At 42.6% G+C, this 27,090-nt stretch overlaps 1 protein-coding gene across 5 annotated transcripts in view; it reads right to left on the reverse strand.

The window, feature by feature from the left end:
- The window catches only part of kifc3 (kinesin family member C3), a 52,750-nt gene that overhangs the window by 19,184 nt on the left and 6,476 nt on the right, over window positions 1–27,090 (reverse strand). For 4 of the 5 annotated variants that reach the window (XR_013844984.1, XM_080032640.1, XM_080032638.1 and 1 more), the window contains exons 2-5: window positions 7,764–7,884; window positions 5,227–5,369; window positions 4,078–4,113; window positions 3,721–3,868 (exon numbers count right to left, since the gene is read on the reverse strand). Coding sequence is in view for 4 of the 5 variants with exons in the window: in XM_080032640.1 (XP_079888766.1) it covers window positions 3,721–3,868; window positions 4,078–4,113; window positions 5,227–5,369; window positions 7,764–7,845 (409 nt within the window). In the remaining variant the exon portion in view is untranslated. The remainder of the gene's footprint in view (window positions 1–3,720; window positions 3,869–4,077; window positions 4,114–5,226; window positions 5,370–7,763; window positions 7,885–27,090) is intronic. The other variant, XM_080032639.1, reaches the window with a different exon arrangement.

The raw sequence follows: 27,090 nt of genomic DNA on the forward strand, positions 1-27,090 counted from the left end.
TCTACCCCCCAGAAAGCCCTCATTTCCAAGATGGCGGCCGAAATGGCGGCAGGGAGCTTGAAATGGCTATATCTCAAATTGAAAAACTGTTGCAAAGGAATTTTCAACTGATTTTGGTACCTCTGGACATGCTTACAAACATACTAAAAATCTAGGAAAATACACCTTCCGGAAAGGCTTAATTTTCAAGATGGCGTCCAAAATGGTGGCCGGCCAAGCTTAAAATGGCTATATATCTCAATAGAAAAAGATTATTCGAATGATTTTTAACTTGATTCTGGTACCTGCAAAATATGCTTATGAACATACTAACAATCTAGGAAAATATACCTCCCAGAAAGGCTTCATTTTCATAATGGCGTCCAAAATGGCGGCCGGGAGCGTAGAATGGCTATATCTCAAATGGAAAATGTTACAAAAGAATGTCAACTGATTCTGGTACCTCTATACACTAATAAAGTGCGACAAATCTAGGTAAATATAACTGCTAGAAAGGCATCATTTTCAAAATGACTGCCTGTAAGCTTACATTGGTTAAATGGTTCAAATTGGTTACTATTCAAACTAGAAAGGTGGTGTTGTTGTTGAATAACATAAATGCCACACTTATTGTGGTCTTTATTCATCATCATCTTCGGGCTCCTCTGGAAGAAACTTGTTAAGTGGATTGTCACATTCCTTAAGTTGACATGGTCCACAGACAGTAGTACAAGGTAGTCCATATTTTCTGCAAGAACAGCGGAGTGTCTTGCAGGCAGTGGTACAGTTACAATGAATGACCTTCAAGAGACTGTCTGGAGCAACATTCGTTGTTGACATGAGTGGGACAAATCTATTGTCCTGCAGGCTCCACCCCCAGTTCAGGGCATCCATACCATCTTCTGTTCCCATCCAGACCATGACCTGGTAGTACGCTCTACGATTCAGTTGGTGGCAGACGTTCAGGCGTTACAGTTGATGAAGCTGAGACAACCTTCTTGCTGAAAATGTTATATCGCATTGCTGCAAGGGAATCTGTGCACTTTCCACCAAAGAGGACAGCCATTACTTGGCACCCAAGGTCATCAATCACCTCTGTGGTCTGGTTTGGGACAATGAATGCATTGGCACAAGATCGAAGGACGGGATCCCCTTTTACAAGCTTCTGGAAAGCAGTCTTTTTGCAAACCCCGAAGATACGAGAAGTTGTGTCACAGCCAGTGAGAGCATGGATGAACATCAACTGAGAACACACATCATGTCCAAGTACTTCTTTTAAATGGTTTACGGCATACACTTTAAAACTGCCATCAGCTTTTGACTTGTCTGATCTGAAATATACGCCCTTACTATCTCTCTGTGCATAGTGAAGTAGTAAGACAAGGAGATCTGTATCTTCTCCAATCAGCGTAGTGGTGTGAAGAAGAGATGATTCCACTGCGGCCCTTACGATGTCTACATCAGCATCTCCAATTGAATTAACCACAGTGCAACCCCTTTCTTTCAGTTCATCGCTTATCATTTGGATCAGCCTTTGTTTATTCAGATCTCTTGACATGAACTCCTCCTTCTTACCTGAGAACTCTGTCTCAGCAGTGAAGTTGACAATGGGATGAATATTGTTTCCTCTTCTTTGATGTGTGTTGTCTTTAATGGATGGCCCATCCCCATAGCCATCGAACACAATGGTTGTAGCTGAGCCATAATGTTGGATGGTGAAGTCTGCATATGACTGCACAATTTTACTATAGCTTTGTCCGTGCTTCCATGGTATTCGGTGAAGGAGTGAACCTCCATCAAGAACATAATGATCTGTTTCTGGTACAGAATCTAGGATTGCATCACTTGCATGATCACAGATTGCGTGCGCAAGTTGTGGTTTATCAGCCTTGCGGAAGATGTTTCCAGCTTCAAAGAGGGCAGGAGGGAAAGGACTGAGTTCGTAACGCATAACCTCCTCCAATGATAGCTCTCCAGTTTGGGAGACAATCAGGAAACGTTGAAAAAGAAGTGCAAAATCAATTGTTCGATCAGGAGCAACCTTGATAGACGATTTTTGTCCAAGGGTTATGGCTTTATCCTTTCTACTAAATGAGAACGTGAATGCAGGCTGTCCAATCATTTTGTGCATGATATTGCGTCCAACAGAGTCATAATCATGCACGTTCACTCCGTCCTCAGCAACAACACCTGTAACAACATTCCTTAAAGAAGAGTCTGGAGAGAAAGGTGACCATATAGCAAGTTTTGAAGTGATCTTCTCCAGGTCAGCAGCATCCCTTTTCATCCTTGCCTCTGTTGAGTCCTTGTGCTGTTCTGATGTTGTGTATGTCTGGTTTGTGAACTCCTGCATTGCGGTGTTGTACTGTGATGTTATGCACTTTGACATGGTCCAAAGGGCTCTCTGATTGTCAGTCATTCCACTTCCATGCGTCTTCAATGACCTCATCAATGTCGTCTCGATGACAAGATCTGAGCTGAAGCCTTCCACATCAACAACGTTAACGGGCAGGATATCCCCGGTTCATTTTAGCCGTAAAGCCACAGGGCTTTTCTGTGCGGCGGCTCACACTGGCGAGGTGTCACTGTGAATGACACCGTTACCCACCGTCACGGAGTTTCAACTGGCAACTCGCTATTTCGCTCACGCAAGGCTTTTGTGTTTCGATTTAACATCAGTCTTGGGCGAGTACTTTAACTTTATGCTGAATAAACCATTGCATTGCAATCGCTGAAAGCGAAAGTGTTTGGGTGGGGGCACAGAAGGGTTCGCTGCATTTACCACACAAGACACGGCGTGCGACACAATAATCAATTTATTACGATTATCTTGTTTTCATGATCGAGGGACGCCAAAATCGTAATCGAAATTGAATTTCAATTAATCGCCCAGCCCTCCCCTATACCATCAGGCAGTCATTTTGAAAATGACGCCTTTCTAGCAGTTATATTTACCTAGATTTGTCGCACTTTCTTAATGTATAGAGGTACCAGAATCAGTTGAAACATTCTTTTGTAACATTTTCCATTTGAGATATAGCCATTCTACGCTCCCGGCCGCCATTTTGGACACCATTATGAAAATGAAGCCTTTCTGGGAGGTATATTTTCCTAGATTGTTAGTATGGTCATAAGCATATTTGCAGGTACCAGAATCAAGTGAAAAATCATTTGAATAATATTTTTCTATTGAGATATATAGCCATTTTAAGCTTGGCCAGCCACCATTTTGGACGCCATCTTGAAAATGAAGCCTTTCCGGAAGGTGTATTTTCCTAGATTTTTAGTATGTTTGTAAGCATGTCCAGAGGTACCAAAATCAGTTGAAAATTCCTTTGCAACATTTTTTCAATTTGAGATATAGCCATTTCAAGCTCCCCGCCGCCATTTCGGCCGCCATCTTGGAAATGAGGGCTTTCTGGGGGGTAGATTTTGGTAGACTTTTAGTATGTTATTCAGCACACCAAATACTACTGGAATCCATTGAAAAACCTTTTGTATCAATTTTTTTGGGGTTAAGCCTTTTTTTTCCCTAGATTGACTCACCTACTGTTTCTATATGAAATCTAACCTACTTTGGAATTCCTCTGCTGACCTGATTACAGACAGAAACACAGACACCGATGCATCTACATTAAGCTAATCTCATCTGCCTGACAAATTTAAAATCAGCTTTATTGCTTGGTCATTATGAGTTGGTGATGAAGGTCACAGGTAACCCTGTAGCTCAGCTGTTCTTACCGTTGGGCTGGGCAGACGTCTGAACGCCTCCACCGACAATCGCCCTGTCGTGAACGCTCCGCTGCTGCAGCTGCTGGAGCAGCAGGTGACGGGTGACTTCTTCAGAGTGAAGACGGGCTTGAAACTCACACACTTTGTCCTGTAGAGTCTGAATGAACACACACAGAGAACCATGAACACTTATGTATTCAGTCATGTGGAACTAAGAAGCTGTTTCTAAGAGCAGGAAGAGGAAAGGGAGGAAATGACAAGGAGGCTAAATGAAACGTGTACGGATAGAAAAGAAGGTGGATAAGAGGCTCTGAGTGAAAGCAGCAGAAACTATGAGACAGTAAGAGGAAGAATGAAGGTTTTTACGTTGGCAGGAGTCCACCAGCAAGACCATGTGACCCTCTTCAGACAGAGAAAAGAATGGAGGACATCACAATGAGACAAGACATTTGAACATACATGAGGACGTTCGAACAAAAGAAGAAATGACAAACATGACTGTTTGACACCAACCAGTTTGATATGTTAAGACATGTGCGAGTTAGCCGAAAGGCTAGTCCTTACTGTCCAATATAAAGACTGACTGACTCAGCATCCAATATGACCCTAAGGACCTCAATTTAAAAATATTAGCTCTAGGGACCTGGACCACATATGGGAAAATACATTCATGCATCCTCACCAAGCAGGTGTCTGTAGAGTAGTGCCCCCACAAAGAGCGACAGTATCTAGTGATGTGCGAGTTAGCCGAAAGGCTAGTCCTTACTGTCCAATATAAAGACTGACTGACTCAGCATCCAATATGACCCTAAGGACCTCAATTTAAAAATATTAGCTCTAGGGACCTGGACCACATATGGGAAAATACATTCATGCATCCTCACCAAGCAGGTGTCTGTAGAGTAGTGCCCCCACAAAGAGCGACAGTATCTAGTGAACTGCTCTAGTTGGAGAGCCAAGAGCTAACCTCCTTACACTAGTCACTGTGAGGTGTGGACCATTTCAAACTACTCTGAATTTGAACTTGATGACGACATTCTCATGGAATTACTTTTTTCGCCCAAGCAAATCCCTTGAATGTTGCAATTCAACTGAAAAAAATTTGTGTGTGTGTGTGTGTGTGTGTGTGTGTGTGTGTGTGTGTGTGTGTGTGTGTGTGTGTGTGTGTGTGTGTGTGTGTGTGTGTGTGTGTGTGTGTGTGTGTGTGTGTGTGTGTGTGTGTGTGTGTGTGTGTGTGTGTGTGTGTGTGTGTGTGTGTGTGTGTGTGTGTGTGTGTGTGTGTGTGTGTGTGTGTGTGTGTGTGTGTGTGTGTGTGTGTGTGTGTGTGTGTGTGGAACATGATGCAGAGAAATAAAACATCAGAGTAGATCAACAGTGATGTCACAGATGTGATGAGCATGTCAACAGGAAATGTCCCTGAGGTGTAAGGGTATTTGCTGATATCAGCTGTGAGCCAGCACTCTGTCACTATACACACAGTGTGTGCAGAGTCTCTGAGTGTATCCTCCGTGTTACCTGGATGAGCAGCTGCTCGCTGGGTGCGGTTGTTTCTGACAGCTCTGCAGTCAGAGACGGGCGCTGTGAGAAGGCGGCAGTGGGCAAAGACAAGAAGGAGCCGTCGTCTTCACCATCACTCATTAGGAAATCCACTGAGCTGGCTATGGACACATGGGAGGGACAAACAGAGCATAGGTTTAAGTCACAATTTGCAATAAGATAATTATTGCTGCCCAAACAGTCAACAGTAATCAACCAATGTTTTGGCTTGTGGTCCAGCAGAGGTCGATCTTAAAATTCAAATTGAACTTTTGAATGAATTCCCTGTTTAACTATCAATTTTCATCAATGAAAATTGAGGACACTTCTGAGGACTTAGCAGCAGAAACCAGGGGAGCTGCAGACTCAAGACATGTATAAAGATGAATGCTGAAACACGCCTGACCACACAAGCCTATGTGTCAAAGCTGACTATCTCATACTCTTCTGAATGACACTATACATCCAAAAGAACACACAGGCCTGTTCCAGCATCTAAAGGGTTGTTGTTTAAACTCCTCCAGTGTACGGGAAGAAATGTAAGTCTCTTAGGAGAAAAGTGAACAGAATCCATAAGCAGATTTATAAGTGATCAGAGATTATTGAGGTCTTTGTACAAAACAACCATAACCAGATTTTTTTGCCCTGAATCAGCTCATTAATCTTCCCTTCCTCTGTCGCTGAGTAAACCTGCACTCCTACTGCATACTGTGGAAACCAGTCCAACCAGATAACAGGTGATAACAGCTGCTGATACATTAACCTGAAACTTTGTGTGTGTGGGTGTGTGTGTGTGTGTATATGTAGGTGTGTGTATGTGTTTGTCTGTGTGTATGTCTGTCTGTGTGTGTGTGTTCACAAGCTTTCTACAAGGCCTCAAATCTTATCAACCCAAGAACAATCTGCACTCTGTTGGAAAAATCTGACCATTAAACAGACTTAAAGGCTTTCTTTCTCTTTCTGTGACATCACAGAAAGAGAAATGTAGGGTTAGACAGTGAGACCATAAAACACTCTTTCTGCCTTTTCTCAGGCTAGGATGATCCGATTAAATTTTTTTTTGCACATTTATACTTCATAGGATCTCCGAGTTCAATACACCTTCATATTCCAACCGGTGAAGTAGGCCTTTAACTCACATACACGTCAAAACGGGGGGAAACCTGCCTTAAACAAAATTATTTTCTGACCTAAACCGACACACTGATAGACTGGATAAACTTGATTAAACACTGCAAAAACGCTGCATTTATGGAAAACAGTAAATGCTGACAATTCTGAAATTATCACACAGATATGGAAATGTTACCATCAGTTAATTTAGAAATTTTCAAAATGTATTTCATTTCTCAAGTTTCCTCTCCCTGTTATATTGAATTAAAAGCACAATTAATAAAGTACTCAACTCAGAGTATTTCAAAATTGTACTTCCGTATATCCATTGTATGCTACTTTATACTTCGAATCCACTACATTGTGGAGGGAAATGTACTTCTTAATGCAATACGTTCTCGGATAACTTAAGTTTGCAGTTTTGAGATTGATGCTAATACTTCTGTACTTTTACCTCAGAAAGATTCTGAACGCGAGACATTTACTGCTTACAGAGTACTTCTTAACTGTGGTATTACTTATTTTACTTAGTTAGGAGGAATATCTGAGAACCTATTCCACAATGAACTGGCACTGTTTTAGTGTTTTCATATGATGAGAAACGGGTACAGTATATTTTATAAGAAATAAAAAATCCACTGGAAAAATCATTCATTATTAAATCAGATTATTGAATATCGTTCCAGCACTTAAAATACTTATATCAATGATCCATAAAGCCGTCCTGCTCAGTGACATAAAGGGAGAGTGTGTGGTATTAACAGTATGGCAACATTTCTGGTGATAACTTCTAAAAGCTTTTCAGAGTCTGAGGCTTTCTCTTTTAAATACCTTGGTTAGTCTGATTAACAGATATAAAAACCGACAAAAACTAATAAAAATCCTAATTTCTGAGAAACTGACACCAGAGAAATGTTTGACAACTCAACACATTTCTTTGACTATTACAATAAAGGATGGTTAATACATTTGCTATATTGGATAATGGTGGATAAAAGAAGAAGACAAATAACAAGAGAAACACAGAAACTGTGCCTATTTCCCTCGGTAGCTCTGACAAAAGCTCTAGTGTTGTTAACCTGAGCTGCCTTCTCCTGGGACTCTGACTGTAAAACGATCAGCTGAGAAAAACAAACAGAGTGAACAAACGCATTAATAAATACATTGTGATATTTCAACTCACCCGTTGGTCCCTCTGAAAGACTGAACACACACACTTTAGATTCCTCCGCTAACTCCTACTGTTGTGCTCCATTCATTAGCAACAGGTATGACACACACACACACACACACACACACAAAGACACACACACACAAAGACACACACACTGCTGTCAAGCCAAATATGCAGCCACGCTGGTGTTTTAAGCTCCCTCCTCCCCTGCGACTGACGTCTGACTCACCGTCCAATGAGATGTCTTTCTTCCAGAGGTCCTGCAGACAGGGGGCGTGGCCGAGGTCCCAGGTCTTTCTTGTGCTGAACATGACCGCCGGGCTGAGCAGAGTGCTGGACCGCTGGACCGGCTGAAAAAACACGCCGAAGAAACATTAGAACAGTGATATAAGAATAAATCAATCAGGATTTAGTCCCATTGATTCCATGTGCACAGCTGAACCAGCAGCACCAAATGTATGGTGTGTGTTTATCAAAGCCCGATATTCCTCCTCTGGGGAAGAGGGTTTTTGAAGTTTGACACAGTGAGACAAAATCAGGACAACTGCATTTCTAATCTAGTAATCGATTAAAGGACTTATCGCTTAACACCTTAATGACAATGCTGGTTGGTTGCATCCCTACATTGAGGATTCTGCCCACCTTGAAACAAACAGAACCGGGTCACACAAAACAATATCAGGACGATATTTATTAGGCTTCAAATTTTAAAAAACAGCCATCATACCCAGTAAAACAAAACTCAATTCTATAACTTTGACATGCTGCCCGTTCACTGATTGGTCGGATTCCACTGAGGTAAAACATGTGGAAAGTCTATCAAATATCTGTTTCCTTGTGAGACCATTTTAAAGACCAGCAGCCGAGTTTGCGATTGAATTCTTGAATCGCCCAAACTGAAATACCACAACACCTGTTGGATGGATTATGATGAAATGTGGTTCATCCATTCATGTTCCATAAGGATGAACTGTAATAACTTCGGGCATTCTCTGACAACATCAGGCCATTGAGGTCAACATGTAAATGTCTCCAATACTTAGATTTTTGACCCAAATACTGTAGGGGAGAACGGGGTAAGTAGGCACACTTTTTACTCTAGTGAGAATTGCTCATCACCTAAACATATTTCAATAGTCATTCCTACATTAAATTGAAGCTTAAGGTGTTGGCTTGAAATGTGTACCCCTCACTTTTTCTATCTTATTGTAATAAAGAAGAAATTAATCGTCAAAGACACCCTTACACATTGTGACAACCAACCCCATCAAGGGGTCGGTTGTCACACACTATGGGGTTGTTTGTCACAATGTTATCTTAATGGGAATAATCTTAAAAAGACGAGAAAGCAGAACAAAATTTGAACGTGTAATTGCATTGGCAAGTTGACAAATAGACCTACATAACTTACTGTAGCCTTGGCAGCTGGTCTAGTTTGGGATGCACTGGGTTGTTTTGATTTTGTTGCCCTGTTTTCTTTTGCATGCTAGCTGCCTTTTCCTGCTCTATTCTCTCCTTCTCTGGGGTGTCAGTGAGGATACAGCTTGACAATTTATTTCGTTATTGTGTTCCTTTTCTGGCTGCAGCCTTTGGATAACATGTGACAACCAACCCCCCAAAAAATGTGACGACCAACCCCAACTTGAATTTCTTGCTAGCATCAAGGCCAACAACCATCTGACAACTAATTAGCTTGCTAACCACAATCTAAAATATAATTTACCCTTCACACTTGTTATGGGTAACAAGTGTTTTGTTATAAACCCATTGTGTAAAAGCCTAGAAGAAAAATACTGAGCTAAATATTTTCAATTTGACATGAAAAACACAAACAGTCCTCTCACCTCAAATTCAGCAGTCTAACTCCAAGGAAGACTATGTAGGTGACCTCTGACCCCAATTGTGGATATTTACATACCAAAATTTCACAGACAGCGACTTCTGGTTCCGAGATATAACGATTGTGACAACCAACCCGTGTGACAATTTACCCCGTTCTCGCCTACCTGCAGAACTAATGACATTCGTCCTGAGCTGGACTTTAAGTGTACTGCTTATTAGTTAATGTTAGCATGCTGGTGATAGCATTCAGCTCAAAGCTGGACTATGAACTGTACATGAACGCACCACACTGGTAGACAAGTCAGTATGTTTGAAGATTGAACTGTATTTCTGACAATTAATTAGAACTTAAAATAAAAAATAGTTTCACGTTGAGATAAATTGGCTGTGCAGCCAAAATGTTTCACAATAATTTGTCCCTGTCAAATTAAGCCTTCAACAAGTACGAAATATGATGATAGAAGAAATGGACGAATTACATTTCTACAGGTGAAGCCTGTGTTCTAAAATGGCTGCACTTCATAAAACAACCATTAAGTCTCCTTAATCACCTGTGTCATCCAACAATAACACAACAGCCTCTGCACTGAACCCGTTCCTTCTTTAAAGGCCCTCTTTTCTTACCCTTCCATGTCCACTGCGAGATTTTCGTTCGGTCGGATGGACATAGCGTTCTCTCTCCAACCAGCTCTTGTTGATCAGAGTTCCCACCCAGCACAGCATGCTGCCGCTCCAAACTCATATCCTCACCAGGTCCTGAACTGGTCCCATTCAGCCCAGTCAACAGAACCAGGGACCTTCTGCGTATTAGAGATAACTTGGTCTAACCTGGAGTCAGTAAACCCACCTACTGTAGCACAGCGGGATAGTCAACAACTGATTTCAGACCAGCTGATGAGAGCCTCCAGGATGTACTCACTTTAAATTTAATCTGATAATCCTCATAGCAGATGGCCCGTTTAACCCTCGACTGACCGCTGGTTCAGTACTGGTTCCATCAGTTCACACAGGCAGTTTAAATCAAGAGACTCTCACCCTTACAGGTTCACCTGCTGAGACCAATAAAGTACTATTCAGTTGACACTTTAGGCACACCGGTAAACTCCTGATACCACAACCAGCCATAAATTATACCTTTACAAAAATAATAATTGTCAGTTTTGATTGAACGTGTCAGAAGAATTAATGTGACTGTTTATTATTGATGTTGTAGCGGTGTTGAACACAGCAAGACAATTGAGTAAATACAGATTCAAAATTCATCTGGAACAGTTGTCATAGCAAAAGGTTCAACATATAGTTCAGACCTCCCTTGCAAATCATTGTCTGTTTTTCAATGTGAAAACTCTAGTTAAGGTCTGGTTAGGTTTATGCTGAAATATCCTGGATTGGGCTAACAATGTACTTTGTTATGGTGAGACCTTTCTCATGGTCAACCCGGTGGCTAATGTAAGGGTTATTATGTTCCACAGTCCAAATCGACGACTTCAGATGTCTCTCTATGTCCGACCTAAAGTCCAAAACATAGATACACATGTGGGAACCTGTTCTCCAGGTTTCCTTAGGATTTCAAAACAAATGATGTTTTATCACATCAGCGTTCCTTTGATATTTAAAACCGGCAGGATAAGAAGGTATTACACTTCTGCACACAAACATACCAACCACACACACGAAGCATTGTGAACGTGCGGATTAGAGCTTTAAGGATCGAGTAAAATGCTGAGAACACACATCAGAGTATATTCAAGTATTATTAATCTTGACAGCTGCTGACACATTTCTCCCTGCAGACTGCAGAGCTCAGGTTAACCTTTCGCACTGCCACTGATGATCATGCACACACAGTCTGAATTTATTTGGCCTTGGTTAACTGCAGAATGCACTTACTCTCAGCTACATAGAGAAAACAGAACTGATTCTGGTTCTATTCTGATCTCATCTCAGGTATATGTTGCAACGTTGAATCTCAGCTTAGTTTATTTTTCCCTGTTGCAGTAAAAGATGAACATGTGGGACGATTTGTTTTTTCCACCCACAGTTTTCCAACCAGCAGCCGACTGCTTCCTGACTGTCAAGACAGAGAGCCATCTGCTGAAGTCTGACACCTCCACGGTCCAACGCTTTGATCTGAACACTATCTAGAAAACACCTCCTCACTGACTCTGGATCAGGTTCCGCCTGCCACAGAGACACAGGGGACAGTTTACTGACAGATCACTAATGTAAAATGAAGCCACCCTGTGGTAAATGGCTCCTATTACTGAGTTTATTGTGGATAATCCCTCCCTTTTCTGACTGCAGTGCACACAGACCTGTCTGTTTAAAACATGTTCATTAAATGAATAACAAAAGTAACGTAAGATGGCAAGCTACAGAAGAGTTGTGCAGCGACGATGCCAAACAAGTTTAGGTTTGAAAAAAGCTATCCGGTCACGGACTACCTACTGTCACACTGTCTGAGAAGAACCACAGTTGGGGCCATTTCCAGCACACACAAAACAGAGTTTTTCTGTAATTTGTTGCTGCTTCCTTTGACACACATTTTATTTATTTATTTATTTGATTCTTATTTTCAAAAAGGGACAGTAGCATAGCCAGCTACCAAAGCATTTAATATCAAAGATAAAGTCAATACATTGATTAGTTGATCCTCTGCCAATTAAAATCAGAAGCTATCTTGATAAACCATTGATGAATAATATTTATATCTAGAAAGTATAAATGTATATCTTTAACATATCTTTCTACAAATCTACTAAGTAGCACTAATAAAAGCCACTTGAGGCTTAGCAACTTTTCCACATTGTAGTTGAACTACCAGTGAACAGATTCCAGATGTTTGTTTCCCCCGCAAAACCAAAACGTGTTTGGTGACTCAATGTCAGGTTGTTAAATCAACAGTTTGAACTGAAGGCTGTATTTACTAACATTTTCACAATTTTTATTTGTTCAGCTTTGTTTTGAAGCTCAACGTTACACATTTAATGCTGTCCTTTTGTCCTTAAAAACAGACAATAATTACATTGCCAGTCATTTAATTGCCACTAAGTGAAGAGAAATCCATTGTATAATAATAATAAAAGATCAGACTAACAAAGGCTTTCCCAGAATATTTTTTTAACTGGAAGAACAAGAATAACACCAAATACAGAATACATCGTTTTTCTTCAGCCAGCAGCTCAATCAACCGGTATAACCAGGTTAATATCAATATTATTTGACAAATATTCAGTTTCATATTTAGATGATGGTGGGTTGGGAGAGGAACAGTCTGATGCTGCAAACGTAAGTGGTTTCATCATTTATAAGAGAAGAAAATATCAACATTTATTATCCAAAAATATCTGGTCCCAATATAGCCGACTAAAATCACCAAATCTGCATGGCCGTCTCTCCTGCTCTGTTTACCTCCGGAAGAGACTCCGAGAGCCCCTCCTCATCCCTCCCTCCACTTCTCCAACACTAAACTAGGTCAAATGATCTCTTTCTGTTGTATTTCAGTCTCCATGTGCTCAGAGTCAAACCATGTCTGCTCACACACCCACACCCATCCACACACACACACTCTTTAAGATGAACATACCTCTGTCAGTTAAACCAGCTCAGGTCAATATGGGACCTGATGCAGTTAAAAAATACCTGCCGGCTGCTCCGCCTACATCTTTAGACCAGCTACCTGATTAAGAACCTGAAGGTGGAAATTAATCAACATTTTGGATTTGGCACATTTCAGCATGCAGACAACCACTCCTTTTCCTCCACATGATCATCCCTGTCCTGTACATTCCCCTGCACTCTGGTTGAACATGACTGTTCCCTGTGACAGCAAAATGACTGTGAGCAACGTCAAATTCTGCCTTAGAGGGAACAGATAGGGAGCCATATTGATGAATCTTATACATTGGTTATCACATGAGGAAAATAAAAATGGAGGCGAGAGAAAACGTTACCAGACAAAAGGATGGATTACCAGGACGAGTGTGGAAAAATCTATACAGGAATTAAAACAAAATAGAAAAATAAAAGCTTAATGGTACCGTCCTCTGACACACAACATGTATTCAGGTCACCGGTAGAAACACGACACTCTGCATCAGGTTGCAGACAGACCTCCATCTCACAGGATTATTCTAGTCTCTCTATTCAACATGTCTGTTTCCTCTGCAGCGTCACTATCTCCGTCTCTGCCTCTTTGTGTCTGTTCGTTCGGTTCTTACCTAACTGGCAGCGGCCTAGCTGTTCTCATCATCGCTGCATCCTCCTGCTCGCTGCAGCAGCTTCACACACATACACCGACCGCAGTGACAGACACACACAGCAGGATCAGCGTCAAAGCCACCGGCCGACCCCCTCAACACACACACACAGAGCTTCTTCCCTGTTTCCCTAGCAACAGCACAGCAGCATCCCCCCTAACACCCACCCCCTCTATCCCATCGACGGATAAATATTTCAGCCTCAACTGAAGCATGAGAGGTTGCTCCTCCCCCCGACTGAAATATTCAACAGCACTGTGTGTGTGTGTGTGTAATTACTGTAAAAAAAATGTCTTAGTTATTTTTCTATTAGTTGTTCTGTTAAATGTTTGTGGTCGAGGTTGAAGTTTGTATATTCTTTTTATATTGTATTTATTCTTTTGTACTTATTCTTTATAATTTGGCCTTTTCATTCAATTTTGTTTTGTGATAACACAAAATATATAAATAAATTCAAGCGTTCCAGGCCAAGTTAAACAACGCATGAATATGCAATGTTGATCAATATCAAAGCATCCTGACAGAGCTGATCTGTGCATGGAGAGCAGGAAAATCCAAAATAGGTGACACTATTATATATTATTCATTTGTAATATTTTTTTCTTGGGCCACTCTGTACCCGGCTGGCGGTCATAGACAGATGACGAAAAAACTAAAAGTGGATGCTTGTTGCCAAAGAGCTCAGATAAACATCATCAGATGATAACGAGTCTGTGATTACATAACTCTGACATAACTCTATATGCAACAGGATTTCAGTCTTTATCATGTGATCAGATTCTTCACATTCCTGTGCAAATGACAGGAAATGAAAACCAGAATCATCAGATTTAACTGGAAAATACCGACCAGGAGACACATAGTCTTTGAACACGCACAGAAACAAATGCCCCCCTCCAGCAGAGTGAATAATCTTCAGGTTTGAGTGCCCTATTTTGAAAAAAATATTATGGAGGATAGATAGTTGGTCAAGCTGTACGCCAAGAATACACAAAAATCAGGCTTGAAGCTTTATGTTACAAAAAAAGGATTTTGTCGGTAAAAATAGTAGCATTACTTTAAAAAAAGAAGGTTCCAGAAGGTTACAACACCACCACAGTACCAGAATTTTAGGCATTATGGTTTGGCAAATTTTTCAAAACCCCTTGTGAGACGTGTTTTTCAAGAGTGTTTGTGGTAAATGAAGTCATGGTTACCCGAGGGATCAGTATGTTTGCCATGGTTACCTGCAGGTGAACACACCTGATTTAAAACAGCAGTTAAACAGAAAATTATTGAACACCCAATTAAGTTGTATTGTATTTTTAGTAGGACAGCATTTCTTACTGCAGGTTCTGTCAAATTGCATTACCTGATCATGTTTATTGTGCAACTGTTGAAGACTCAGATGTTTGGTAGTTATTAGGATAGGTAGGCACTTCAGACAAGAGTTATAAGTCATCGATACAGTGTTCAGAACTTTTACTGTTACAAGAAATACAGCCATTAAATTAGGTGCTTAATACAAAGTTGGGTACAAGTATATTACTTATAAGTTGAAGTCATCATCATCATCTTCAACCGCTTATCCGAAATCGGGTCGCGGGGGCAGCAGCTTGAGCAGGGAACCCCAAACTTCTCTTTCCCGGGCCACATCAACCAGCTCTGACTGGGGGATCCCGAGGCGTTCCCAGGCCAGCATGGAGACATAATCTCTCCACCTAGTCCTGGGTCTTCCCCGAGGCCTCCTTCCAGCTGGACGCTCCTGGAACACCTCCCTAGGGAGACGCCCTGGGGGCATCCTTACCAGATGCCCGAACCACCTCAACTGGCTCCTTTCAATGCAAAGGAGTAGCGGCTCTGCCCCGAGTTCCTCACGAATGACTGAGCTTCTCACCCTATCTCTAAGGGAGACTCCAGCAACCCTCCTGAGAAAGCCCATTTCGGCCGCTTGTACCCGCGATCTCGTTCTTTCGGTCATTACCCAGCCTTCATGACCATAGGTGAGGGTAGGAACAAAGATCGATCGGTAGATCGAAAGCTTTGCCTTACGACTCAGCTCTCTTTTCGTCACAACAGTGCGGTAAAGTGAGTGCAAAACCGCCCCTGCTGCTCCGATTCTCCGGCCAATCTCACGCTCCATTGTTCCCTCACTCGCAAACAAGACCCCGAGGTACTTGAACTCCTTCAGTTGGGTTAAGGACTCATTCCCTACCTGTAGTAGACAATCCATCGGTTTCCTGCTGAGCACCATGGCCTCAGATTTAGAGGTGCTGATCCTCATCCCAACCGCTTCACACTCGGCTGTGAACCGATCCAATGAGAGCTGAAGGTCACAGGCCGATGATGCCATCAGAACCACATCATCCGCAAACAGCAGAGATGAGCTCCTCAGCCCACCAAACTGCAACCCCTCCCCACCACGACTACGCCTTGATATCCTGCCATGAATATTACAAACAGGATTAGTGATAAAGCGCAGCCCTGGCGGAGGCCAACCCCCACCGGAAACGGGTCCGACTTACTACCGAGAACCCGGACACAGCTCTTGCTTTGAGTGCACAGAGATTGGATGGCCCTGAGAAGGGAAACCCTCACCCCATACTCCCGCAGCACCTCCCACAGTATCTCCCGGGGAACCCGGTCATAAGCCTTCTCCAGATCTACAAAACACATGTAGACTGGATGAGCAAACTCCCAAGCTCCCTCTAGGATCCTTGCGAGAGTGAAGAGCTGGTCCGTTGTTCCACGGCCAGGACGGAATCCGCATTGTTCCTCTTCAATCTGAGGTTCGACTATCGGCCGAACCCTCCTTTCCAGCACCTTGGAGTAGACTTTGCCGGGGAGGCTGAGAAGTGTGATACCCCGGTAGTTGGCACACATTCTCTGGTCCCCCTTTTTGAAAATAGGAACCACCACCCCGGTCTGCCACTCCTTTGGCACTGTACCCGACTTCCACGCAATGTTGAAGAGGCGTGTCATCCAAGACAGCCCCTCCACACCCATTGCTTTCAGCATTCCTGGACGGATCTCATCAACCCCCGGGGATTTGCCACTGTGGAGTTGTTTGACTACCTCAGTGACTTCCACCAGGGAAATTGACGATGATCCCCCATCAGCCTCCAGCTCTGCCTCCAACATAGAGGGCGTGTTAGTCGGATTCAGGAGTTCCTCAAAGTGCTCCTTCCACCGACCGACTACCTCCTCAGTTGAGGTCAACAGCGTCCCATCCTTACTGTACACAGCTTGGATGGTTCCCCGCTTCCCCCTCCTGAGGTGCCGGACGGTCTTCCAGAAACACTTTGGTGCCGACCGAAAGTCCTTCTCCATGGTTTCTCCGAACTTCTCCCACACCCGCTGCTTTGCCTCTGACACGGCAGAGGCTGCAGCCCTTCGGGCCTGTTGGTACCTTGCAACTGCCTCAGGAGTCCCCCGAGATAACATATTCCGGAAGCACTCCTTCTTCAGTCAGACGGCTTCCCTGACCACCGAGGTCCACCACGGCGTTCGAGGGTTACCGCCCCTTGAGGCACCTAAGACCTTGAGACCACAGCTGCCTGCCCAGAGGTGGGTCGTAACGCGCTACATTTACTCCGTTACAAATACTTGAGTAACTTTTTGAATAAATTGTAATTTTAGGAGTAGTTTTATTGCAACATACTTTTACTTGAGTAAATATTTGAAGAAAGAACGGTACTTTTACGCCGTTCCATTTGGCTACGTGACGGTCGTTACCTTATTTTTTAATATATTTTATTTATTACATGCGAGAGCTATTTCTCTCATGATTTCTCTCCCCGGGGACGTCTTCAGCCAACATCTCTATCACGTGACTATTTCAACCAATAAAAACCACATTACAAAAGCTTGCCAATCAAATGCAACCACTTCAGTCACATGACAAGTGTTGTCATGTTGTCATATGGCTCAACCATGGGCTCAACAATGTCCGCGGACCTTTTTAAAGGCTGCGGTTCCGCACCGATGTTGTGTCCGTGGCCGTGCCATGTAGGTTAAACGCATATTTTACCGACTATCTGGGTGAGTCGAGAAAATGGAAGAAACCGCTGATTCCGAGGAGCAATAGCCACACCCCTGGCCTCAAATACAAACTCACAAGTGATGTGTAACGAAGTTTAATTTTGTGTTTTATATTTTTGGGGCTAAACGCAACCTAGATAATTTTCTCAGGGCCAGTGACATATTGTAGGAATTTGTTTAAAAATGTGTATGTGCAAAACAATTGCAACAGTGTTATAAGTGTATTGGTTTTAATTAATATAATTTTGGACAAGCCTAATTTATTATAATTTTATTTGAAGGGTGATGTATTTAATTTGGCAGATAATTAATTTATTATTGTTTGAGTTCAAGGGTTATTCATTTGATTTTTAAATACCTCATTTATTGTTTTATTTAAAATTATGTTATTTAACATATCTTTATTTGAACATTGCTGTTTTATATTATGTTCGTGTCTATTCTGTACCGTTTGTGTTGCTCTGTATATTTCAAAAATAAATCTGGAGTAATTCAGTAGGCCTACTTGTACTCTTGAGTACTTGAGTAGTCTTTTCACTGCATACTTTTTTACTCTTACTTGAGTAATAATTTTTATGAGTACTTTTACTTCTACTTGAGTAATTATAATCTTAAAGTAACTTACTTTTACTTGAGTACATTTTTTGGCTACTCTGCCCACCTCTGTGCCTGCCGCAGCTTCAGCAATGGAGGTTTTGAACATCGACCACTCGGGTTCAATGCCCCCAACCTCCACAGGGATGCTAGAAAAGCTCTGCCGGAGGTGCGAATTAAAGATCTCTTGAACAGGGGCCTCCGCCAGACATTCCCAGTTCACCCGCACTACTCGTTTGGGCTTACCAGGTCTGTCCAGAGTCTTCCCCCATCCTTTGACCCAACTCACAACCAGATGATGATCAGTTGACAGCTCCGCCCCTCTCTTCACCCAAGTGTCCAAAACATGCGGCCTCAGATCAGATGATACGATCACAAAATCGATCATTGACCTTCGGCCTAGGGTGCTCTGGTACCATGTACACTTATGAGCATCCTTATGTTCGAACATGGTGTTTGTTATAGACAAACCATGACCAGCACAGAAGTCTAACAACAAACGACCACTCGGGGAGGCCGTTCCTCCCAATCACGCCTCTCCAGGTGTCTCCATCATTGCCCACGTGCGCGTTAAAGTCTCCCAGCAGAGTCTCCAAGAAGGCCAAATACTCCGAACTGCTGTTCGGTGCGTACGCACAGACAACAGTCAGAGTCTTCCCCCCCACAACCCGGAGGCGTAGGGAGGCAATCCTCTCGTCCACCGGGGTAAACTCTAACGTAGTAGCGCCCAGCCGGGGGCTCGTGAGTATCCCCACACCGGCCCGGCGCCTCACACCTTGGGCAACTCCAGAGAAGAATAGAGTCCAACCCCTGTCCAGAAGTACGGTTCCAGAGCCAAGACTGTGCGTGGAGGTAAGCCCCACAAGATCTAATTCGTAGCGCTCCACCTCCCGCACCAGTTCCGGCTCCTTCCCCCACAGCGAGGTGACGTTCCACGTCCCCAAAGCCAGCCTCTGCCGCCCGGGTCTGGTCCGTCGTGGTCCCCGCCCTTCACTGCCACCCTTAAGGCAGCGCACCCGACCCCAGCGGTTCCTCTGATGAGTGGTGGGCCCATCAGTTGCAGAGGAGTGTGTTGCCACGTAGCTTATTCGGGCTGTGCCCGGCCGGGCCCCGTGGCAGACCCGGCCACCAGACGCTCGCAGGCGGGCCCCCTTTCTGGGCCTGGCTCCAGACGGGGGCCCCGGGCTTTCTCTGGGCAGGGTCACTCTTCCTCTATTGTGTTCTTCCATGAGGTCTTTGTGAACCATTCTTAGTCGGGCCCCTCACCTGAGACCACTTTGCCTTGGGAGACCCTACCAGGAGTACTAGGCTCCGGACAACACAGCTCTCAGCTTCACAGGGGCACACAAACCTCTCCACCACGGTAAGGTGATGGTTCCCGGAGAGTTATACGTTGAAGTAATGATGTAAAATCTAAGTCTGTAAATCAACCAGTGACCTAACCTGTCAAACTGGCAAAATAAAGTACTAGTTCCTTAGATCTGTACTTAAATCTTGCACTCAAGTAAATGTACTTGACTCGATTGTCGGTTACATTTTATGAGTACCGTAATTTCCGCACTATAAACCGCACTGGACTATAAGCCGCAGGTGTTATAATGTTTAATTACCATATGTAAGCGTTTGAGGGGATTGTTGGGAAAGAGATGGCTGCTTGAGGAAGCTCCCATTTATTAACATTTCAACAAACAAGTTGCATATTTGCATAACGTATTCAAGTGTTACCATTTAGTGCAATAGTAGCTACTAGGGATGGGCACGAGTGTTTTCGCTACTCGTGTAATCGCTTGCATTCCTCGAGGATCAATCGATTCCTCGTTAAACTTTTTTCTATTTTTAGAATGCAACGCATCTGTCTGCAGAACAACGGTTCACCGCAATAAAGCGCTCAATGCTCATTGTCAAACAGTCACAGTTGCCATATGATATTAAGGATTTTTTCTCCACAAGTTTAAAACACCTTTTCCTCACTGAAAGTAATTAAATAGAAGGGCCACAATTTAAACCGATCGAGTAGCCTAGGTATGCGGTGGGGAGAAAAAAAGAGAAAAAAAGCATGGGCTGTAGTTGTAACAAAAAAAATAGCCTAAGTCATTTAAAATAAGAAGGGCAGCAAATAATATAAAATTATTGTCCTACAATTTAAATACATAAATAACTCACCAAAGCAGTAGACTATATCCAACCGCATAATGCTCACTCTGTGTCCGTGAATAATTACCGCGACTAATTCCTCATTAACGGAATGTTACACCGGTCGGTTTTTGAATCTCATCCCCATATTCCATAGTTAAGGCTTCGTAACTGTTGTTGGCTCGGTGCGAATGTGCCTGAAGTAAGCCTTGCTTCTTCTTTACTTTTCTTTCCAAGCGGAGAGCACCTTGCATGCTCACCTGTTCTGGAGTCTACTCATTACTAACAGAGTAACAGGTGTCATCTCCCCTTTTTATAAACGTAACTTTATCATCTGCTTTGAAATAATTGGACAGTTATATTCCTGAAAATGTTCTAGAGAAAGGAGAGACCGTGTTCAGCTCCGCGGTGCCCTGGAGAACACAGGCTGCGTGCGCTCCGGTGGCACGGAGGTGGCAGTTATTTGCAATTGCCGTTTGACACAATGCTCAGTTTATTGCACTTGCATCAAAATATTTAATTTTGTTAACCTTTATTTTATCCGTTTTGTACACGTATATAACATTTTAATCCACCAATCGAGTTCATTTGAAACGAGGAGTACTCGAGTACTCGATTATTAACGCCCATCCCTAGTAGCATTCTGTGCTGTGTAATAACAGGGTCGAAAAATGGGGAAAAAGTTGCGGCTTATAGTCCGAAAATTACGGTATTTGGAAAATAAAGAAGACTGATCCCAATCTCCATCTTCTCACCTGAACCTGTTTCCTGCTGTTGGAGACGTTTCGTCGCTTCTGCTTCCCTTCAGGTCTGAAGCTCCTACTTCCTCCTCGTTCCACGCTCTTCACCAAACCCTTACCCTGACTCCGAAACCTGGGCACTACCAAGACCTCAGTGATACCTCCACCTTCCGGACGACCTTCCTTCCCTTCAACCTTGGAGCCTCTGCTGTGCTCCACCGCCTTGTTGTTCCAGCTCTTGAAGAGGCTGTGGAGGGTCAGGACAGCCAGGGTGCATAGGACATACATGACCCTGTCCCACAGGTCCAGTTTACCTTGATAAAGCTGATCAGACGGAAGGTTTTTCCAAGTGAATGTTTAACTTCATTGTTTCGAAGGATGAGGTCGATACGATCCAGGTAAGAGCTCACAGGCGTCTTATTTATATCTCCAAAGTTTGTGCGACTGAAGTTCAGACGAAAAAAGCAGGATTCTGTGCTCTCTGCCAAATATTTCCCTTCCAGTAGTACAAAACGCATCAACCGTTTTAATCCTGCTGTGTTTAGTTTGTATAATCCCCTTTCTCTGTATCTCAAGCTTTGCATTTGAACCTCACCTGTTGTTTCACCTCTGTCCTGAATCCCGCCCTGTCACAATCAACATCACATTTCCACAGAATTGATAACAAGCCGTGAACTTTGTCCAGCCTCTCTGCTGCTGTGGTAACGTCCACATTTATCAAGACGAGTAACCAGAGCCAGCGGGTGGGAGCTTCAGTTTCTCAGTGTAACTCAAGACACTAAACTTACAACGCTCCGCGTACAAACATCTTCAGGTCAGGTTTACCCTCTGGAGTCACAGCAGCTGTAACCGTAAAACTTATCAAATAAGTTCAAAGCATATCATAATAAATTCCCTACACTACATACCCGTTCAGACTCTCCACACAAGATTTTACACTTCGGTTTTGTGCATAAAACTAGTCACAAAAAAACAATGAATCAAGTAGTAAGCAGGTATAAACTGACATGTCACAGAAAAAAAAATTATAGAAAAGTTTATCTTCAACAATCAAAATCTTGCTATATTTTGTTTTTACTAAAAACTTTTGACTTCCAAAAATGTTACTTTTAGATATATATCAATGATCTTGCAAATAGGCAGACCTGTGCGAAAAATTCCTGCTTAATTTGTGCTCAAAAACTTGCCCTTCATTAAAGATAAAAAAGATTTTAGTTGGTAGAAATGTGACTCCAGAGGGTTATGAAACCGAGGTTTTCAGTTGAATTTGTCAATACAGTAAGTTTCTGTTGTGACATCGTAACTTTTGATATCCATATCCTCGCTTTTCTTTCCCTTCATATTTGTTCCAGCGTTGAGCTCCTGGTGTTTGGTCTCATTCCTCCGTTTGGTTCGTTAGTTCATGAGTAAGTTGTTAGTTCAGTTTGTGTGCTGATTGGATGTGCAGCAGGTCCAGGACAGTCCAAGAGTGAAACTGTGCAGATTTGTCCCTCTGTCCCATTATCCTCCGTAACGGATTAAAATTGAGGCTAGTCGGGTCTTCACCTCCATCATAACATGACAGACCGAGAGAGTGCCCTCCACTCTGTGTGCACCTCTCTCGCATGTCCCTCCCTCTCCCTCTCCCTCCCCGTCCTGGGACCATCTGTTGTTGCTGCAGGATAAAACTCTAGAGGACCTCGGCCGCACGCTGATGATGTAACAGATGATGATGATACTTCATGATGCATTTACGTAAACCATTAACATCTCTAGGTCAGTCTTCACACGAAGACTCTCAGATAACTGAATTAAATATAATAACGTGTACATTATACAACAGTTTAAAAAGCAGTAGTAGTTTGTGTGTTAAGGTACTGGACAGACCCAGATGTGCATGGACCACAACATCCTTATCCCTCCAGTGTAAGCTTTGGAGTACGAAGCCTTTACAAAATAAATTTTAGTTACTTACTGTCACTCTTGAATTCTATGAGTAAAAAAGCACATTACTCGAAACCAGAACCACTCATAGAATTTGGAATTTATGGGAAGTAACTTAAATCTGTGAATCACTGTGAAAGTGCAACAACCAATTGGGGAAACGCCAATACTCGACTGACCAATGGTGTAACTTCATCCGTCAGGGAAAGACCAGGGTTTGTTCTAACCCTGCTTTGCTGGGGCCCAGACAAAAATGGCAAAAATCTATGCAGCTGATGCGGAGATATCCATGTCTTCAGGATTGACCAAATTTCGCAACATTTTTAAAAAGTGAAGTTTCCATACTCTAATTACAATAAAGGACATGAACAATTGTCCTGATCAGAGTCGACCTCGTTGTTCATTGTACTGGAAACTGACCACCCCGTCTTAATGTGACAGTCCCAGGATTGTGGAAACTGGACTAAGTGGGAGCTGACAGTCTGAATCACAGCCAGTGAATAATGATGCATAGATCAGTTCAGGACCTCAGTGTATATAGTGGGGACCCATCCTGGGTCCTCACTATACTGTACACAGAGCTGGGACTGTTTCTGGAGAATGTTGCAGGAACAAAAGAGGACGTTTCCAGTCCAACGACCGCTTTCATGTTCCCAATAAGAGAGAGAGAGGGGGGGGGGCTTGTCACAGCAACTTCACTCTGGATCACTCCAAACAGTCCGATGGTACCAATACTCCAACCAGACAACATATAACGGGCATCGAACTCAAGATACAACTTAGAAAAAATCTGAGAGACATTTAACTATTGCGTTTTTTTTTTATATACACCCTAATACTCCCAAAGCTCCATGTGATGCACATTTTGCCATCTTCCCATATCAACAGAGGTCTATGGATGTGTTTCTGAACATCTGCCTAAAATGGCTACATTTATATGTCTTTTATCCAAATACTTTACAAGGTTTGTGTTGTTCATACGCACAATCACAAAGCTATAGCAGCAAGCTACCAGGAATCTAAAGTCCAGTGTTTTGTGGTCATTAGGATCCAAGGGTATTGAAAGGGCCACCCTGTGATCAGTAAAAAATGCTCTCTACCGCCTAAGCCACAGTTGCCAATATTGCCCCTGCTGTCATAAGGTCAGCAGCACCAACATATCCTGGCATTAAAAGTAACTACTGTAGTTTGAGCCACAACACTGAAATGTTCCACAGCACGGGATTTGTGCAGTTTGAAGGTTGTATTGAAGATAATATGAACATAATAGGAACATAGAGTGTCTCAGTCCAATCAGAACAGCTGCCTGAAATGGCTGAATATTAACGTCTGCAAAGTTACAGGTCACCATAGTTATTAGAATTCAAACACAGCGAAGAAGACTGGGAATCAGACCAAGCGTTCACTGCTACATCCACTCGTCATGCTAACGCTACACACTCCTCAATCAGGTTCCAGCCTCCACAACAGTCAGTCCGCCTGACACAATAAAAAAGCACTAGAGACTGTAAACATGGGCTGAGTCCAGTTCATGTCTCGCAAAGAGAGATGAATGTGTGAATTTTATCAGATCAGATTGGTATGTTTGTGGAAGGGGAGGTTTATTAAACCAGCAGTCACATTGTACGTTTATATGAGGGTGTGTGTTATGAAAGGGGGGTATCAGGTGTGTTAGTGACTTTAAGAGGCTCAGACCCTACGGATTAGAGCAGATTAGGGGTAACAGGTTCTTCATTTAAGGAGCTTTTACTGACTGAAGTCCAGCTGTAGGTTCTCCTTTGGAAAAAATTGCAATAAAGTGCGTTTTCAGTAGGACGAAAAACTGAAGAAGCATGCAACCGTCAACTGATCAGATGACGTTTTAAATTAGCCCTATACTCATTTACTTTCATGTCAGATATTAATATACATTTTGTGAATGTATCTTGCTGAATTTGTAGTTATCATAGGTTAATTCAAAGACACATTTAACTTTTTGTAGTTATTTTTCAAAAAAAATCCTGACGCGTGTCCTAAAATGCCCCTCATTTCAATTCATTTATCTCAGGTGTCTACCATGACAGTACAACAACTTAACTCTACAACCAGTAATATTCTGCAGTTTTAAGCAATGAAATGAATATCCAGTCAAATTAAAGACAAAAAAAAAGTTAAAAGTATATAAAATTTTATATACAATTTTTTTTAAAGGATCACTTCAGTGTGGTTTTTAACAAGTGAACCTGATTTATAATCATGTCAGACAGTTTACAAAGAGCCTGCAGCGATGCTAGCAGCTCTGTGCAGCTGTATAGACACACAGTTTAAATTTCAATAAACGCTAGGATTATCATGCTAAAATGATCAATGTCAGAACATTTACAACAAGGAAAACCAGTTTTAGCAGAACAGCACAGGAACTCTGCTAATAAGATGAAGTAGAAAGCAGGACCAACTGTCAATTGAGGGGGAAATGATGCACTCTTAGGAGAGAAATGTGTAATCCTAAAAACTTGAAAAATGGCAGGCCCTTAAAAATGTAAGAAAACAAATTTCAGATTATTAGACCACCTGAACTCACCCCAGCTTTGTAGGAATGGTAAGGGAGGGAAAGATGGAGGGAGGAGCCATCTGAATTTAGCTGTTTTCATATTACCAAAATGCATTGTACACACCCATTTCAGCTCTCCATCTCAGCTATTTTAGGAGGAAAAATTACAGACAGACACACACACACACACACACACACACACACAAACACACAGCTGGAAAATGACATCAGTCGTCTGAAAAAAGGAAAAGAGACCGAAAAAAAGAGGTGGAGAAAAGAAAAAAGCTGACGGTGAAGGAAACAACTCAGCAGAGAGGAGGAGGAGGAGGGTGGCCTTTGTCTCCTCCTCTTCTTCCTGTGTTTCTGTCTTGCTCCTGTTTTAGGCAGCATGGGAGCAAACACAGACACTCTGAAACATCTGGGTGGAGAGGATTTCCCACAGTTTCATGTCTGTGTGTTCAGTACAAAGAGAGCTGCAGGACGTGTTTAATCTAGTTTAGCGCAAAGTCTGGAAGCAGGGGGAAACTGCTCGCCTACAGCTCTCCATTAAAAGGAGAAATAATAAATTAATAATAAGTCCTGTGCAACTGCACACACACACAGACACGTTTACTTCAGTAACAACCACATTTTTGGAACATTTGACATTATTTCCCAAAAAGGTAAAATATAAATGCAATCCAGTTTGAGGCTTCAGCTGCAGTGAAACTGAAATAGACTCCTTATGTGATGTTGTGTTTTATTCAGCAGTAAATTAAGTCTGAGTCATCCGACCATCCCAGAGCAGCGCCCAGCCAGACGCCCTGCAGCATCATGGGAGATCTGGCTCAACAGCTCCGCTTGCTGGACTCAACCAGATAAATCTGACAGTCTGCTGCCGTCTGGTTTTAATCACACACACACACACGTTACATAACAGCGTCCAGCTGAGCCACCCCCAACCCCAACCACACACATAAACACACACACATACACAAACACACTGCAGACTGTTATTTTTGATACAATTTGACTTTCTACAGTTACTTCGTTTCCCTACACACAGTTTCACAGTTAAATTATTTCCATGCCATGTTGAGTTTGGTATGTGATGAAAAAATATCCTGATCAGCATCATCATGACATTTACATTGAAATTAGATTCATAACACCACACCCTGCCGGTCCTGCTGTCTTAACATTTGAAAGCCGGGGGCCACCTAGAGTCACGCCTGACAAGACAGTCAGGTTCAGAAAAATATTCAACAGGGGTGTGAAGGCAGAACATAACCTAAACCTGAATAACTTGAATATGCCAAATATCTGTTCATGCTCAACAAACATGTCACATTAAGAATAACACATCTGATGTTATTCTCATATTATATATTTACAACAATCCACAAGATTCAAACAGTCAACATGGTGAAGAACGGTCACATTAAGGTTCAGTAAAGACTAAACAAGGTTTGAGAGCATTGAACTTTCTACAGTTTGTGGTCTGGTAGTTTAATAATGTATATAAGAGCTAATAAT

The sequence above is a fragment of the Ammodytes marinus genome, assembly GCF_949987685.1.
Source record: "Ammodytes marinus genome assembly, chromosome: 1".
NCBI lineage: Eukaryota > Metazoa > Chordata > Actinopteri > Uranoscopiformes > Ammodytidae > Ammodytes > Ammodytes marinus.